Raw genomic sequence first — 18,300 nt, 5'->3', positions numbered from 1 at the left:
CTGAGTTCAGAGCAAGTCTTCTCTTTCAAGAATGGGAGCGAGGTACAGAGAGGGAGGGGGAGAGGACAAGACCGAGGCAGTACGAGTAGACCCAAGACAGAGTTTGCTTTTATCCCTTTTCGGTGTGTGTGTGTGTGTGTGTGTGTGTGTGTGTGTGTGTGTGTGTGTGTGTGTGTGTGTGTGTGTGTGTGTGTGTGTGTGTGTGTGTGTGTGTGTGTGTGTGTGTGTGTGTGTGTGTGCGCGCGCGCATGTGTGTATGTGTGTGTGTGTGTGTGTGTAAGGAAGACCAACTGCATGTTAGTGAGAAAATGCTGCATAAAATCATTGCCCATGTTATGAGTCAGCTGACAAACTACAACGAAGACAAGTCATTTTAAATATCAGAGATAGACAATGAGGCCAACAGGGGGTCTCTGTGGTGGTGAAATGCCAAAGCAGGTACAGAGGGCAGGGAGCAGCGTGGCAGATGGCCAGCACAGTACACGCAAAGCCTAAGATCTCTGCATCTCAATGGCTGGAATATTCACCTCAAGCATGAATGCACTATACATCTAACCATGTTCTGTGTCAGCATTTCTGTTGTTCCTAGAGAACAAGTACTCACATTTCCACTATCTAGTTTGTAGAGAGACTCCATGTGAAAATCAAAGTGAATGGCATTAGGGTAAATAAGACCACCGGTTGCCTGGGAAACCGTGTATCCTGCCCCACTCTCTCAAGCCTAGCCTTTACTTTTCACCAATCACTGGAGAGCAATAATACATTACTGACAGAGGGCCACAACAGGCAGCAGTGCAGCATTTTCAAATTGTATTTGAACAAGAGAGGCTGACTGTTAGAAGATGCACACAAAAAGCAAGAGAGAGAAAAACAGCACTGAAGGTAAAAAAAAACTGGCATAACCAGAACCACACACTAAACATATCTGGTCCAAACAATAAAAGGTCAGAAAAAGAAAATCTGAAAGCTTGACGATTATACTGAACATAGATATCTAAATGCAGTGATTTACAAGATTTATTTGAGTCTCATCCATTTAAAACACCGTAGAAGCAAAGCTACTAATGTTGCAGCAATGTATTCCCAAAAATATCCAGTGGTAGGATAATTTAACTGCAAAGTGTGAAACTACTGTGCTTCATTTTAATATATTAGTTGTGATAGTTTAAGTGCTGCATTAAGTCTTTTCAGCTCCAATAAAACAACTATTGCTGATATTTAATTGTGAAAAAAAAACCTGCTGGTTCATACACTTTGTCAAATTACTGTTTAACATTTGAAATGGGAAAAGGCAATAATGTAAGACTCAGTCACAGATTATGGATTTCGGTGCTTTAGCTCAATCTGAAAAAGAAAGGTGAAATACAATTATAAAGGAACTTGCAAGTACTGCTGCCTTAAGATTCAAAGGTATCAGTCGACTATGATTTGTTTATTGTGGTCAATGTGAAGTATGAACAACACCCAGAAATAGGTTAATGTTCTATAAACAAAAGCTCTAAACAACAAAGAAACCAGTGCTCATTTAAAGTGAAGTTAAACCAAAGCTCAATAAGTTCATAAACTACATTTAATCAATCAATACAGTTCTATAATTAATCATTGAATACTAGAAAACCTGGAGCAAAAGGCTCTTTTCACATCCCTGGTTAGTTACATCTTGTGCACACTAGAGTATATGGAGACAAAAATCTCACCCGTCTTCTCTTTGATCTCACAGAGAACGCTGAAGAGCGCTGGCTTCATTCTGTGACAGTTCAAGGCATGCTTCCTGCAAGAAAGAAGAGTGAATAAGAGGGAGAAAGGAAGGATTGGGATAAACAGACCGACATCTCATTTTAGGTTCTTACCCCATAAAAACTGGTGAAAAAGATACTTATGTATTATGCATATAGCAATTCTAAAGTGTGGTGTTAAATAAAATAACAGAGCCATGACGTGTAAAAGGCATTTTGAATGGGCTGATGCCTTTGTAAGTGCAGCAGCATCCTTGATGCAATAATCCAAACTACCATGAGTAATCTTGTGATCTGAATGCTTTGCAATGTGGTAAAGGTAACAATGCCAAAGGTCACTATTACTGTGAACCTAATTCCACAGGTAATAAATAGGCAGTTCACTCATTTTTATTTATTAAAGTGGTATTTTAGTCATATTTTAATACATTTACAGTGGTCTCTAGTAAGAAAGAATGCCCTGTCAGTCGTACTCAGGTGGGGGGTGTTACAGAGTGCCTGTTTCAGGAACTAGAAGTGAGCTGAACATACCAGGATTTGAAGTCTTTATTTCCTGATATTTAGACATCTCGCCTTAGACTGCCTAACGACAACACAACCCGACCACTGACTCTGTTTGCCCTGCAACGTTTATGTTTTATCGCAACAAATAACACAAGCCTGGAGGAGTTCTGCTGTGCAGTGGTGTTGCTAATGCTAATAGTTAGCTTTTACTAGTTGAGACGTTCTCTGCCGTTTCCTGGATGCTAAACCAACAACAGTCTTCCCTGTTGTGAGACAAGATGGGTGAGTCCATAAATGTTAGGTGACAGTGTGACGTAGATCGTGTGAAAATTTTCTTTTCTGCCTAAATGCACAATTCCACATGCTACTATGCTACAAGTGTGCAAGTATTTAGTTAGAAGTAGTTGTGTTAGAATTCATCCGATCATCCATCCATTAATTTTCACCCCCTTATCCGAAGTCGGGTCGCGGGGGCAGTAGCCTAAGTCGAGAGGTCCAGACTTCCCTCTCTCCAGCCACTTGGGCCAGCTCCTCCGGGGGAATCCCAAGGCGTTCCTGGCCAGGTAAGAGACATAGTCCCTCCAACGTGTCCTTGGTCTTCCTTTAGGCCTCCTTCCAGTTGGGCATGCCCGGTAAACCTCACCAGGGAGGCGTCCAGGAGGCATCCTGACCAGATGCCCTAGCCACCTCAACTGGCTTGTCTCGATGTGTGTTAGAATAAAACAGAAAATAGGTTTTCCTTGGTAATTTTACAAAAAGTATATTGGAGCTCACAGATCAATTTTCAGCTTTAATATGAAAACAAAACACCAATGCTTTAACACTGGTAGTGCCCAGTGTTGCCACGATTAGTCTATTTGTCACTTTGATGTTGACAAACAAAAAAGGCAACAATAAATGTAAGAAATTACTTAGTTTCTTCCATGAAACTGTTTTTTTGTGTGTTTGTATTGCCTGCTAAGGCACCACTGCAGCTTTCTGCCTTTCTGCTCAACGCACATGCGCAGTAGAGGCCATCCGGGTGAGCCGCCGTGTCATCGGAAAAAAACAAGACATGGCAAGTCAGCAACATAGCTCAAAAGTTTTGGGAATATTTTACAAAGATAGAAGAAAACCCTGAACAGTGAAAACTCTGCAAAGTAGAAATCTTCTTTCACGGTGAGGCATGAGTACCTTAAAAAGAAGCACGGCATGGCAGAGAAAGAGGGACAGTCACCTCTGTATGATAATTACCTTTCGTGAGCTGCTAACATAGATAGGGAATTACTTGTATTTATAGCTGTAGCAACAACAGTAGTAATGGCAATTTCACTACCTTTAGCACACGTATATCACATATTTGCTCTAACATTATGCTAATGATTTATTGTACCCCGCTACGTTACAGTGGAAAAAAGTGCTCCTCCTCAGTAGATGAGTTTGTTATCAAGCCAACATGCACACATCGGCAAGCAAACGTTCTGACCAAGACAATTTTGAACTTGTTGGTGACGGACATGACACCCCTGTTGTTTGATAAGCTATCATCTTGTCCTTTAGATGGCACATAACAGATCACACTTCAAACTAGAAGCTAATGATTTGTAGAGCAGCTGCATCCTGGTGCAATAAACTATACTGTATGCATGACTTGACTACTCGACTAATTGCAAAAAAATTAGTGATTAGTTGACTAATCGCTAAAAAAAACTAGTGATTAGTCAACTAATAAAATAATTTGTGGCAGCTCTAGTAGTGTCTTAATCAGAGACAGTGCCACTGACACTATCTGCATCAAATACTGTATGTTTTCTTTTGATTACAGCTTTTTATTTTTGAAAGTTATTGATTTTAATGCAGCTATGAGGAACCTGATACAGCTGCTATATGACAGATGATCCATAGAGTGCACTGATAATAAAGGTTTTATAGGAAAATAGGGCCCAACTTAGGAAATAGCACAATACTAAAAAGCCTATCCTGGAATTTCTAGGTTTAATTATTATGTTATTTTTAATATGAATTCATAACAATGAATAGGAATAACACTAATGAAACTGTGACAAAGTAGCTAAATTAATAAATTAAAGTTGTTCTTCCTTTTTGCACACCATGTATGGATTTGGTTTGACTCTTACTAAATACTGAGCAGACAGTTTACCTGCATGCACCATAAGAAGTAGGGAATTTGTTGTGGGAAATGACAACTGAACTGATTATAGTAGTTTTCCTGGCGATAGGGGGCAGCAGATACCTAAACTGTTGCAATCAAGCTGTATTTTCCTGTTGGAGTAAGACCTTACCAATGGATGCCCATTGTCCATTATGGTCAAAAAGACATGGGGAGTGGAAACTTCAGCACAATGACAAGCACATCAGGCTCCCTTTCATCAGTGGCAATGAGTAAGGAGGTAAACGTGAAAACGACAACGTTTATGAATGGTAAAAGTTTCATAACCGTTTGTTACAAATCAGTCATGCATTTTGTCCTCAAGGGCTCCCGTAGAAGGAAACATGGCATCTAATATGTTTATGTATTTAGCAAACCAAAGCGACTTACAAGTTATAATCGGCATGTTGCCCTTGAGGCTAACAACAACAATAACAACAACAAACAATTTCCAGTCAGTCGTAGGTGGCAGTGAGGCAGCATGATGAATCATGGAGAGGAGGGAACAAGGAGTGGACAGTAGAGAGGGGGACAGGTGCAGGGAGGGTGCTAGTTTAGAAGATGCTCTCTGAAGAGCAGGGTCTTCAGGAGTTTCTTGAAAGTCGAAAAGGAAGCCCCTGTTCTTGTAGTGCTTGGTAGGTCATTCCACATTTGTGGAACAATGCATGAGAAGAGCCTGGACTGTCCTGAGCGTCTTAGGTGTGTTCTTGCTGTGCGTTATTTCTAATTCCATGTTGTCGTTCTTTTTTAAAACACAGAAACGGTTTTGTTACCTGTAATTGTCAACTGTAAACAGTAGCGTCAATTACAGGTAACAAAACCATTTCTGTGTTTTAAAAAAGAACGACAACATGGAATGTCCTGAGCGTAGTGTAGGCACTGCTAGCCGACGATCCCGTGATGACCGGAGTGGCCGGGCTGAGACGTAAGCCTTTGCAAGAGGATTCAGGTAGATGGGAGCCGTACCATCTCGGACTTTGTATGCTAGTGTTAGCCATTTGAATTTGATGCGTGCAGCTAGCGGTAGACAGTGGAGCTCAATGAACAGAGGGGTGACGTGTGCTATTTTTGGCTGATTGAAGACCAGACGTGCCACTGCATTCTGGACCATTTGAAGAGGTCTCACAGTACAGGCTGGAAGACCAGTTAGAAGGGCATTGCAGTAATCGAGGCGGGAGATGACAGTAGATTGCACCGGGAGCTGGGTGGCATGTTGTGTTAGGTATGGTCTGATCTTTCGTATGTTATACAGCGCAACGCGGCATGAACGAGCAACAGAGGCAACATGATCTTTAAAGGTCATGTGTTCTTCAATCACAACACCCAGATTTCAAACTGCCTTTGAAGGAGCCAGAGATAGGAAGTCATTTTTGACTGAGATATTGTGCTGTATGGATGGTTTTGCTGGGATGACAAGTAGTTCAGTTTTAGAGAGGTTGAGTTGGAGATGGCGGATTTCATCCATTTTGATATGTCAGAGAGAAAGTTTGATATTCGTGCAGAGACAGTGTGGTCGTCCGGTGGAAATGACAGACAGAGCTGGGTGTCATCTGCATAGCAGTGGTAGGAGAAGCCATGTGATTGAATGATCTCACCCAGTGAGGTGGTGTATATGGCAAAGAGAAGAGGTCCTAGTGCAGAGCCCTGGAGGACTCCTGTGGCAAGATGGTGCACGGTAGAGGATTGTCCAAGCCAAGATAAGCTGAATGATTGTCCTGTGAGGCACAATTCAAACCAGGTGTGTGCTTTCTCTGTGATGGCCATGCTAGAGAGTGTGGACAAAAGGAAGCCATGGTTGACAGCGTCAAATGCAGCCGATAAGTCGAGCAGGATAAGCACTGAGGATTTGGCAGTCGCTTTAGCTTCTTTTAAGGATTCCGTCACTGCTAACAGAGCAGTTTCAGTGGAGTGGCCCTTTTTGAACCCAGATTGGTAAGGGTCAAGCAGACAGTTTTGTGAGAGGTTCTGTGATCTGCTTGAAAGTCACCCTTTCAATGATTTTGGACAGAAAAGGGAGGAGAGAGATAGGTCGGTAATTCTCCACATGATTTGGAGGAAGAGATTGTTGTTTTAACAGCGGTTTAACCTGAGCATGCTTGAGAGAGGTGGGAAATGTACCGGATGCCATTGAAGCGTTGATCACATGTATGCCTGCTGCGGCTACTGTAGGAGCAATTGCTTGGAGCAGCTTACTCGGAATGGGGTAGAGTGGGCATGTAGTAGGGCAGCTGCACGTGAGAAGCTTCGACACACAGTTCTCAGTGAGAGGGGAAAAAGAGGAAAAAGAAGCAGTAGGGCTTGAGATAGTTGGGCTAGAAGGACTTTGTGGTAGCGAATGTTCAGGAGTGGCCAGTTGAGTAAACTGTTTGCTTATAGCTGCCACTTTGTCAGTGAAGTATGAGGCAAAGGTGTCAGCTGATAGATTGTTGGTAGGAGGTGGAGGGTTGAGCAGAGTTTTGAATGTCGAAAATAGTTTCTGAGAGTCAGTAGAGCTGAGAATTTTTCAGTGTAGAAAGCTTTCTTTGAATCAGTGATGCTGGCGGAGAATGAGGACAGTAATTCATGAAATTTCAATTGATCACCAGGATCTTTTGTTTTGTGCCATTTCCGTTCCGCAGCTCTAAGATTGGTGCGTAGAGACCAGAGGGTGTCATTTAGCCAAGGGTGCGACTGAGAGGATCTAGCAGGTCTAGTGGCTAAAGGGCACAAGTTGTTAAGACAAGAACAGAGTGTGGAGCAGAGTGACTTAGGCCCAATCTCAATTCTCGCACTGCACCCTGCGGACTTCAGCAAAGTGCACTTGGCGAAAGTGAACTGTGACCCCCAAATTCCACTACTTCCGCTCCGGTCCGCCCCCGCCTTCTGCAGCCGCTCGCTTCCGAACTCAATTTTTACTGGTACCCGCTCTACAACGGCTCCGCTCCGGTGCAGAGACCTGAGGTGGGCAAACAAGCATGCGCAGGATTTTAGAGATCTTGCGATACAGTCCGAGCAATAAACGCAGAAGTTAGACCCAAACACCCGTTGTGTGGGAGAAGCATCGGCATGAACTGTTTAATCTGCCCATCATTTGTGTTGAGAGATCAGCAGTGTTTGGATCAACAAAGTGTGACTACTTTGATAGTAGAAACTGTATTTATGGCTTACTTTTGTGCATTTAAACTTCAGCCGCCATTGAGAGTTGTTAAAAGTTGTTAAACCTGTTCATATGAAACAAAAAACGCCTTTTGTTTATCGATTGATTGTGAAAAACGGAAGTTGTGCTTGCTCCTTTTCCTGTTTGGCGGTTGTGATTTCTGTCCATTTATTGCGGAGGTGCTCCGGCGTCCGGCGAAAATAGGATCGATTCTATTTTTGCCGGACGCCGGAACAGAGGGCGGCGCACGGCGCCGCACAGCCGGAGCACAGCCGCAGTAGTGGAATTGCTCTGATTGACTACAACGGGACCGATTTTGCTCCGGCGTTCGTGTTGGAGCGGAGCGGAGGTAGTGGAATTTGGGGGTAAGGCTTTGAGTGTGTAGTACACAAGTGTGCAAATGATTGCAGAAATTAGACAGGGAGCATTGCATCCATCGATCGCAACGCATGCCGGGATGCTGGTTGCTGTGATACTTTTTTCAAAAACATATTGACAACTTTTAAACAAACAACCAAACAATGATTTGAAATAAATTTACATTTATTGCTGCTTTATCTAAAAGTTTTAGAGCATCAACTAATAATCCTAAAATTAACTAATTTAATTAGAAAATACATATTTTTAGAAAAGGAACTTGGGCCTTTTCTCCTGCAGCAATGACTTGTGGGTAGTACCCCTGGTGAAGTACAGATAAGGATGCAATGTGGTCAACTTCCACAACTGAGAATCAGGACACCCTACACACTCGCACCCCTGGCCAGGAATGCGCAATTTAAGGGCGCAAGTGCGAGTAATTGGATTGGGCCTTAGACCCACTCCCGTGTATTTTAGACCAGATTGTTATGGTTATATGTTAAGAAGCTGGCACTATTTTTCAACAACTAGTCATCATTTAATTAATTTTCAACAACATTTTGAATGATGTTTCCAGAGATAAATTATAAAAACTACACATTGTCCCTTTAAGTTATGTGAAAAGCTCAAATAGCCACAACATGTAACACACAGTAACTCGTGTTTGAGTGTCTAAAGTGTTAAAGCTGCAATGTGAAATTAGGTCAACAAATTAGCCTAAAACATTTTTATGCCTCTTAACAACGTTGTGACACAGTATAGCAACAAATATTATCAAGGGGCTCTCTCGCATTAGTCTGAAAACCTCAGCCAATAAAATGTTTTGGGCTGAAAGCAATAATTGGACCATCCAGTTGTCAGTCTTGCTGAACCGCCGCACCTCTGCACTTCCACCACAGGTGTGAGAAGCTTGCAGCTGAATAAAATAGAATATAATTTATTAATCCCACAGTGGGGAAATTCACTCATTACAAAAGCACATACACCTAAAGAAAAGGAAGAAGAAAAACAATTAAAGCTGCAAGCAGCGTCGTTCGGCCCTCGCAGCTCCGCGCCGCTCCGGCCTGGCCGGCAGCCCGGGGCACCAGGGCACGTCCCCGGAACAGAAAGTCCACCACCCCGACACCAGAAACCGCTAACGGTCACCTTGTCCGCACCTCACCATGACTCAGCATCCCCTCTGAGCTTACCATTGAATTACACGTCTCACCACTAGGGCATACTCTATCTTTACCACACTGATGGTGTGATGACAGTGACCAACTTTAATGCTATTCTGACCATGTTTTTTTAAGTCATCGAAGGTTAAAGATATCTAGGGGGCGCTGTGACCAACTACAGAAAAGTCCCATTGAGGTCAGCGTTGGTTGACAAAGATGGTTTTCTGTTATTTTGGCATCAATCGGACGTTGTGTGCGTTATCTAAAGCCAGTGAGTGAAAGGGGCGGAGCTACAGGGATTTGAACCAACAACTCAATCAATGTGTTTGGTGCAGTCACGTGATGTCACAAGCCAAGTATAATGCCATTCTGACCTTGTCTTTAGAAGTTAATAAAGTTTGAACCCATCTAGGAGGCGCTGTGACCATTTACAACAAAATGCCATAGAGGTCATCTTTGGTCATCAAAGATGGTTTTCTGTTAATTTGGCATCAATCAAACGTTGCATGGGTCATCTAGAGACAAAAAGCTGTAAGTGGGTGGAGTTAAAGTGAATTGAACAAGTGAGCACATACATGTGTTTATTGCAGTTGTGTGATGACTCCCACAAAGTTTGATATAGTTTGGAGCGTTTTTGCAGAAGTTACAAAGGTTTTATGTATCTAGGGGGCGCTGTCTCAAATTTAGGAATTAATCAATGAAGAAGTTTATAGGTTGATAACAGTCATTTGTGTGCAGTTTGGTGTGAATTGCATCATGCATGTGTTATTCAGGGCCTAATATCTATCAGGGGGCGGAGCTAAAGGGATATCAACCAATTACCACAGGATTGTGTTGGGTGCCTTTGTGTGATGACACATAGCAAGTTTGGTGCAGTAACGACCTGGTCTGTAGGAGTTATTACAGTTTCAATGGTGTGTAGGGGGCGCTGTGGTGACAACATACAAATCTGACCAACTGTTTGTGTCTCATTCGATAAAGGGCATCATTGTTGATTGTCATGTTCAGTCTCGTGCAGATGGGAGGCTGTTTGTGGAAATTACGATCAAACGTAAGGTCACGGCGTCATGCCAGAATTCGCTATGGCATCAAAGCCCCTCCCTTTCTGGAAAGTTATCAGATCAGAATGGTCATTACAACATCATGAAGACAGTGCATGACCTTAGTGTCATGTTGACTAGATTAGGGGGGACAAATATGGGCATTTCACCATAAAACAATAGACTTCCTGTTGTCAGGGGGCGGGGCTTAGGTGTTGTCAGCTGTCCACAATGACGTTGCCTTGAGATGTGGTCAGTGATCACACAGACAAAGTTTGATATAGATCTGATCGTGCACATGGGAGTTATTAAGTCAAGTAATGTAATGGCGAAAGGTCAAAGTTTGAGGCTTAGCCACGCCCACACCTTTATACTTATTTAAAATCCGACGGTTGAATTTTTTCCTCTATGTCTTAAGAGGATATAGCAGAAGTTTGAAGGCGATTGGTGAAAAGGGCGATGGAGCATCACTCTCCAAACAACGTGTGCGAAAACCACTAAATCGAGTACTTGGACCAAAATGGCCGACTTCCTGTGCGACTTTGCACTTGGCTCCAAGAGACTTTTTTGTAGGTCCTGAGACACCACATTAGTGGACCAAATTTCGTAATCCTCAGTCAAAGCATGGCTTGGGGCTGACAGTTTTAATGGTCCTAGGGGGCGCTAATTCAGAAAATAGGCCACTCCCACAAACTTAAACTGACCATTTCTATTGGGGGTCAGACTAGGATCACTCACAACAAATTTTGAGGCGATCTCACGATAAATGAAGAAATGAGAGGCAAACGTATTTCCATGGCGTGATGGCGAATTTCGCCATGCTCCCAAAGCCCCGCCTTTTTTCAAAACCTTCCAGTACTGGAGACCAAGTGACCTCAACTTGTCTGCTGCTATTTACCAGAGATTCCTGGTGATTGGGTAAAAGGAGTCCAATAGGGAGCTGTGAAAAAAAGAGTGTTATGGCGAAAGGTCAAAGTTTGAGGCTTAGCCACGCCCACACCTTTATACTTATTTAAAATCCGACGGTTGAATCTTTTCCTCTTTGTCTTAAGAGTATATAGCAGAAGTTTGAAGGCGATTGGTGAAAAGGGCGAAGGAGCATCACTCTCCAAACAACGTGTGCGAAAACCACTAAATCGCGTACTTGGACCAAAATGGCCGACTTCCTGTGCAATTTTGTGCTTGGCTCCAAGAGACTTTTTTGTAGGTCCTGGGACACCACATTAGTGTACCAAATTTCGTAATCCTCAGTGAAAGCATGGCTTGGGGCTAATAGTTTAAATGGTCCTAGGGGGCGCTATTTCAGAAATTAGGCCACGCCCACATATTTCAGGTGTCTATGTCTCTTTGGGGTCAGACTAGGATCACTCACCAGAAGTTTCGTAACAATATCACGATAAATGAAGAAATGAGAGGCAAACGTATTTCCATGGCGTGATGGCGATTTTCGACATGCTCCCAAAGCCACGCCTTTTTTTGAAACCTTCCAGTACTGGATACCAAGTGACCTCAAGTTGTCTACTGCTATTTGCCAGAGACTCCTGCCGATTGGGTAAAAGGAGTCCAGTAGGGAGCTGTGAAAAAAAGAGTGGCGCGGCGACAGGTCAAAGTTTGAGGCTTAGCCACGCCCACACCTTTCAACTTTTGAAAAATCCGACGGTTGAATTTTTTCCCCTATGCCTTAAGAGTATATAGCAGAAGTTTGAAGGCGATTGGTGAAAATGGCGACGGAGCATCACTCTCCAAACAACGTGTGCGAAAACCACTAAATTGCGTACTTGGACCAAAATGGCCGACTTCCTGTGCAACTTTGCACTTGGCTCCAAGAGACTTTTTTGTAGGTCCTGAGACACCACATTAGTGTACCAAATTTCGTAATCCTCAGTCAAAGCATGGCTTGGGGCTGACAGTTTTAATGGTCCTAGGGGGCGCTATTTCAGAAAATAGGCCACGCCCACCGGATGTTCACATCAGATCTTTTGAGGGGCCGGACTAGGATCACTCACAACAAGTTTCGTGACGATATCTTTAGAAATGACGAAATGGAAGGCAAACGTAAGGCCATGGCGGTACGCCTGACTTCGCCGCGCCGCCACAGCCCCGCCTTCTGCCGAAAACTCCCATAAAGTGACGCCAAGCAACCTCCACTTGTCTTGAGTTACCAGCTACAAGTTTGTGGCGATTAAGTGAAATGGGGCAATTTGGGACCTTTCACAGTAAAACTTGACCTTTTTGGTCCTGAGGGGGCGGGGCTTGTGTGATGTCATCATCCGACCATTCACTTTACTTTGTGGCTGGATGACGAATGACCACAGAAAGTTTGGTAATTCTATTCCTTTCAGTTATTAAGTTATAGCAATTTTAAATTTTTTGGCGAGTAGTCAAACTTCGAGGCCTGGCCCCGCCCCTTCAACATATACGAAAACTCAGAATCCTTGTCTCATTTTGTTCGCCCATTCCTTCTGAGCAATTTTACACAAGTTTTGAGACGATCGTGCGAAAAATGATCGAGCAATCCAATCAGAAACGGACCCTAAAAACGGCAAAAACGGCTAAAAATCGCCATTTCAACCCAAAATGGCCGACTTCCTGTTTGATATTGACCATGCTTGCAAGAGACTTTTCTGTGCGGACTGTTGAGTTCTACAAGTGTACCAAATTTCATAACTGTACGATAAACTAAGCTTTATGGAGAGGGTTTTTTTTCATTTTGTAGGGGGCGCTGTTCAGCCATTTTCTTTGCGATTTTTTTGGGACCTTTAAAATATCAAATTTTTCACCAGGCCTGAGGAGTTTGCAAAATATTGTGAGTTTTGGGGTATGTTAAGGTCCCCAAAAAGCCGTTCAAAGGGGGCACGGAATAACAAAAAATAATAATAATCAGAGCAAAAACAAGAGGCCTTCGCAGCGCTTTCGCTGCTCGGGCCTAATAATAGCAATAACTTAATCAGAGGAGAAACAGCCGGCTGCTTCCACTTCAACTTTGGGACAAACTACCAGAGTCCCAATGACAAAAACACCATTTGAAGTCACGGACAACAAAAGATGTTTGGACCTAGAAAACAGCAACTGGTGTTTAGCACTATCTTGTTTCGACCGACATAGCAGGTTTCCGATTCTGGCAGAAGCGTCTCAGGGAAGATGCCCATGGGGAGGTGTGTGTGTTCCATGACCGTGTTTGAATTCAAAATCTAGTTTGTTATAATTTCTTCATTTCAGTTTTCCCATCAAACAAGTGAATTTGTTGACAGTCAATTTGATACAAATCCTTGTAATCTATTTTTCACCAATTCATGACAATGATTCTAAATTTTCCATTTTAGATATTATAGAGTTAAATTAAAAATGCCAGAAAGCCAGCAGGTCACTTTAAAAGACTACATTTTAAAAATACTAAACTAGAAAAGGCAGAAGGACTTGCACACTTACACAGAAGAACCATATCAACACCATATAAATGTGGTTACGGTTCTAACGTAAACATGCTTTGAACAAAATATTACTTCTTCACTGATGTTGTTCTGTAAAACAATGTTGAGAGACTAATAAGCTTATGTTGGCTATTAATTAGATGGGTGCAAGCCTGCAGTAAACTGTCCATTAGGCCAGCCGACATGTTAATTCTCAAAGCTTCTTGATGAATGTTTCAAAACAGTAGCTTTTACTCTGAGATCCACACATGTTCTACACACCATGGTCATCTGAAGCCATCAGCACAAACTGGTGGGTTAAAGTTGACACACCTTTTCAACCACATTGGGATGTAGTGACAAAACCAAAATGACCACCACATTAACTCATTCATTGCCAGCCGTTTCCTGATTGGTAAAGCCCTTTGCTGCAAGCGTTTCTCACCGTTTTTACTGTTTTTTTAAGAGTCACAGAACGTTGCACGCTAGCATGATGTCGATGCCAAAACAACCAAAACAAAGAGGAGACTCACCTCATACATCAGGAAAAATCTGCGCGTTTCGAGTGTATCCATTCTTTCATAACCCGTTGTTGAATTGTGATCTGCAGAAGCTTTTCCGGTTCGCGCCTCACTTTTTTTTTTTTTTTTTTGCAGCAGCAGCGGCCCAAAACGATCTCCGAAAACATGGATGTTCTGCTTCCTGATCACGTGACATGTGACGTACAAGGATGAAGATCAGTTTTAGAGCTGGGATGTTTGTTCTCATGGTGTGGGGGCTCGTTCCGATGCCCACATGGTAAAAAAAAAAGCAAATGACTAGTCGTCAATAGCAGTGAATGAGTTAAAGGATAAACTGGGAGTGTGACACAGTGATTACAAATATATTCTGTGAGACACAAAATTAGCAAGTGAGATTTTGGTTTTGCAAAGAAATGCTTGGATTACAATAAATCAAACCTAAAAATCTGACGGACTCTCTTTACGCAGGTAGCAGGTTCGAGCCCCGCTCAGTCTGTCGCTGTCGTTGTGTCCTTGGGCAAGACACTTATCCTACGTTGCCTGCTGGTGGTGGTCAGAGGGACCGGTGGCGCCAGTGCTCAGCAGCCTCGCCTCTGTCAGTACGCCCCAGGGCAGCTGTGGCTGCATCGTAGCTCATCCCCACCAGTGTGTGAATGTGTGTGTGAATGTGTGAATGACTGGTTGTGTTGTAAAAGTGCCTTGGGGGAGTCCAGGACTCTAGAAGGCGCTATATCAAATACAGGCCGTTTACCATTTTACTCTCCATGCCCACAGATGATTTACTTTATAGCACCCAAAACATTAAAACACACATCTTATAAAAGATGTGTAAAATGTGATTTAATTGGAATCAACATTAACGGTATAATATGCAAGAATTTTACAATGAAATAATCATAAACAGTCCAACACCTCAATGTGGTTGGAAGTAGTGCTGGGCGATACAGCCTAAAATCAATATCACAGTATATTGAAGAGCTCATCTCGATAACTAGGGCTGCACAATATATCGAAAAATTATCATCATCGCGATAACAGGACGTGCGATAGGCCCATCGCAAAGCACGTCAAAAACGGCGATAAATGTTTGGTTCAAACATTTCCATCCGTGTCATAAATCACCTTTTTGTAAACCATCTCAGTTTTTTATGTGGAAGTATTATTTGACCAATCAAATGTAGCCCTTCTGATATGCGGCCAATCAGATGGGTCCATTCACGTAATACGCCCGCCCCCTACGTAGACCCTTAGGATGGAAAGCATCACCTGAACTGAGTCAGGGGCGCCGTTCCCTTGTTCGTCATGCTGGCTCAGAGCAATGAACGCACTTTGTGCTGATGTTTCTGGATTCAGCGCTGCTTTCAAATGTGAACGTGAGTCCGCTCGGTGTTGTTAAGCAGCTGATAGTAACCGGGCTTACTCCAAAACGTGCCGGTGAACCAACCCACCTCCCTCCATGTCGCTAGTGTTCCACCGGGTGGTGGTGGCTCCGGTTAGCTTCCAGCTAAAAGGCTACAGCACTCTCCTCCCAGTCCCACCCTGCTAAAGAGGGCCTGGAAAAGTTACCCCACACATCAAAGTGATTTTTCATTTATGAGCTTTTATAACTTTGTTAATCAGGATAGTTGATTTGTTGCTGCACATAAGCTGTCAGTCAGAAGCTCTGCTAGCCAATTATCTTAAGAGGAGCTAGTTCAATTTGTTAGCTTGTTATCAGAATCATAGTTGCAGTTTCATCATCTGAGCTGCTTTTTAAGATCTAGGTAAACTTGTTCAATTTGGGGATAAAACCAAATGTTTTCACATATTTCCATGTAGTTTTTTTGCCAGTTCCTCTTCTGAAAGGTAGACAATTGTTTTTCTCTTTCCCTCAGAAAATCTTAATATTCTCCTAGTTTGGCCCAGCACAGTTCACTTCCCAATTACAGCAACAGCCTTCTATCATAACCACATAAGTGGAGAAAATGCTCAGTAGCAATGAGAGAATTTGCTGTTGCATTTAAGAGACGTTAACTATTATTTAACATTTAAACTTATTTTCAGATATTTTTATTTATTAAAAAAACCCTGGTAAGGGACGTTTTTCTGTATTTGGAGCATCAGAAAAAGTTTTATGGTGGTGGTGATGTTTTAAAGTCACTGAGAAACTGCATGCATGCAGTTTGTTGTTTTGCTGCTAATACAGTAGCAGGTGCAGCTGCTAATACAGTAGCAGGTGCAGCCGCTAATACAGTAGCAGGTGCAGCTGCTAATACAGTAGCAGGTGCAGCTGCTAATACAGTAGCAGGTGCAGCTGCTAATACAGTAGCAGGTGCAGCCGCTAATACAGTAGCAGGTGCAGCTGCTAATACAGTAGCAGGTGCAGCCGCTAATACAGTAGCAGGTGCAGCCGCTAATACAGTAGCAGGTGCAGCTGCTAATACAGTAGCAGGTGCAGCTGCTAATACAGTAGCAGGTGCAGCTGCTAATACAGTAGCAGGTGCAGCCGCTAATACAGTAGCAGGTGCAGCTGCATATTTTTGCAATAAAAATGTTCTGTTGTAATGGAATTCATGCATTAGGTTTTGTTTGCTTTGAACCCAGAGCAGACGTCACACGCCAGACGACATCAACACTGCATACTTTAGTATTTGTTCATTTATCGTGAGTAATATCGATATCGTAATATTAAGCACTGTTATCGAATATCGCAGGTTTTCCCAATATCGTGCAGCCCTATTGATAATGAAAACTAAATAAGTCAGATAAGTACCTAATAGATAAGTACTTGTATGCACAAAAACAAAAGTTGCCCACTAGATGGGGCTGTATTAGGTTGAGTCATGTCATGTGACTCAAGGTGGTACATTTTCTTAAGCCGTTTTTACAAAACAACGTCGTCAATTGGGACCCTTAGGTCGTTTAAAAGTGGTAATGTGGCGCATTCATGTCCTTTTTGCAAAAGATTAGGCGATGGCGGCATAAAGCGGGTATGGGAGTGGTCTCTGCGCTGCCGTGGACTTTATCTTGGACATAACTTGCTTTTTATTGCAATCAAAGCCGCAACCATTAAATTTATTTTAACAAACTGCTCCTGAAGGTGTCTGTCCCTGTGCCGTCCCTGGTGATCTGACCTCCAGCTCCAACGGAGAGAAGCACCTGGAGCTTTTGCCTTCTCAGCTGATTCTGTTCAAAAACAAACCTTACGGCCCATGTTTACCGTTATTGTCAATTAAGTTGCCGGCCGGAGCTCTGCAAGTCATCATGATACCTCCTTGTGTTGCACCAAGATTCTATTGCCATTTATCAGATAGACAATTACAGCATTATCACTACCAAGCGTGGCAGAACAAATGCTGCAAAATTAGCGCATCGCCATAGTAGCATGGTGCGTTTATAAGACACACGGTTGTGGTAATATTACACAGATTTGCCACCATGGTGTCTCTTGTAAAAAGGGGTTGAAAAGGACATAAACGTCACCAATCTTTTCATTTTTTATTACTGAATTCATTGACATGGGACAATGTATATCTGTTAGAGTCAGAAATTTTAAACGATAAATTTTCGATTAATCACCCAGTCCTAGTTTGAGCCTGTGGTGTTAAATGATAAATGACCTACACTTGTATAGCGTCTTTCAGAGTCAGAGGACTCCAAAGCGCTTTACACTACTGTGCATCATTCATCCATTCATAATGCTATAATGTAGCCACAGCTACCCCAGGGCACACCGACAGAGGCAAAACTGCTGAGCACAGGTGCCACCAGATCTTCGACCACCACCAACGGGCGAAGTGGGTTAAGTGTCTTGACCAAGGGCACAACAGCAGAATTCACTGTCCAAAGCCGGGATCGAACCTGCAACCTCCCGATTACAGGACAACCCGCTCAACCTCCTAAGCTACTGCTACCCTGCCATGGCCTTTCCAGCCAACGCTGCAGGGCCAGCATTTGTAATTCAACACCAGCCAACAAAACACTGCAGCATCTTATAAAGATCCTAAGGCAGTAATAGGAGTGACCCAGAAGTTATTTCATAGAACAGAATAGAATAGACTAGAATTGAATAGGTTGTATTGATCCCATAATGGGGAAATTCATTTGTTACAGCAGCACAAACAAGAAAATAGTGACAAAGGTACCCCTAAGAAGCCACTACATTTTTTTTGTTTTACTCCATAATCAAGTAAAAAAGGCTAGAGAGTAAAAATTTAGCTAACAATGAATTAGAAACAGTCAGCTTATAAAAAAATCCCAAGCTACTTTTTTAATTATAAACAAGTCAATATTACAGTGAAATGTATT

General features: G+C 42.7%; 1 protein-coding gene across 2 annotated transcripts in view; it reads right to left on the bottom strand.

The window, feature by feature from the left end:
• The window catches only part of pbx4 (pre-B-cell leukemia transcription factor 4), a 49,369-nt gene that overhangs the window by 25,663 nt on the left and 5,406 nt on the right, over positions 1–18,300 (bottom strand). For both annotated transcript variants that reach the window (XM_015948467.3, XM_015948468.3), the window contains exon 2: positions 1,698–1,771. In XM_015948467.3, the coding sequence (XP_015803953.1) occupies positions 1,698–1,771 (74 nt within the window). The remainder of the gene's footprint in view (positions 1–1,697; positions 1,772–18,300) is intronic.

Source organism: Nothobranchius furzeri, chromosome 5 (genome assembly GCF_043380555.1).
Source record: "Nothobranchius furzeri strain GRZ-AD chromosome 5, NfurGRZ-RIMD1, whole genome shotgun sequence".
Lineage (NCBI taxonomy): Eukaryota > Metazoa > Chordata > Actinopteri > Cyprinodontiformes > Nothobranchiidae > Nothobranchius > Nothobranchius furzeri.
The sequence above is the reverse complement of the archived record's forward strand: the minus strand, read 5'-3'. Positions and strand labels throughout refer to the sequence as shown.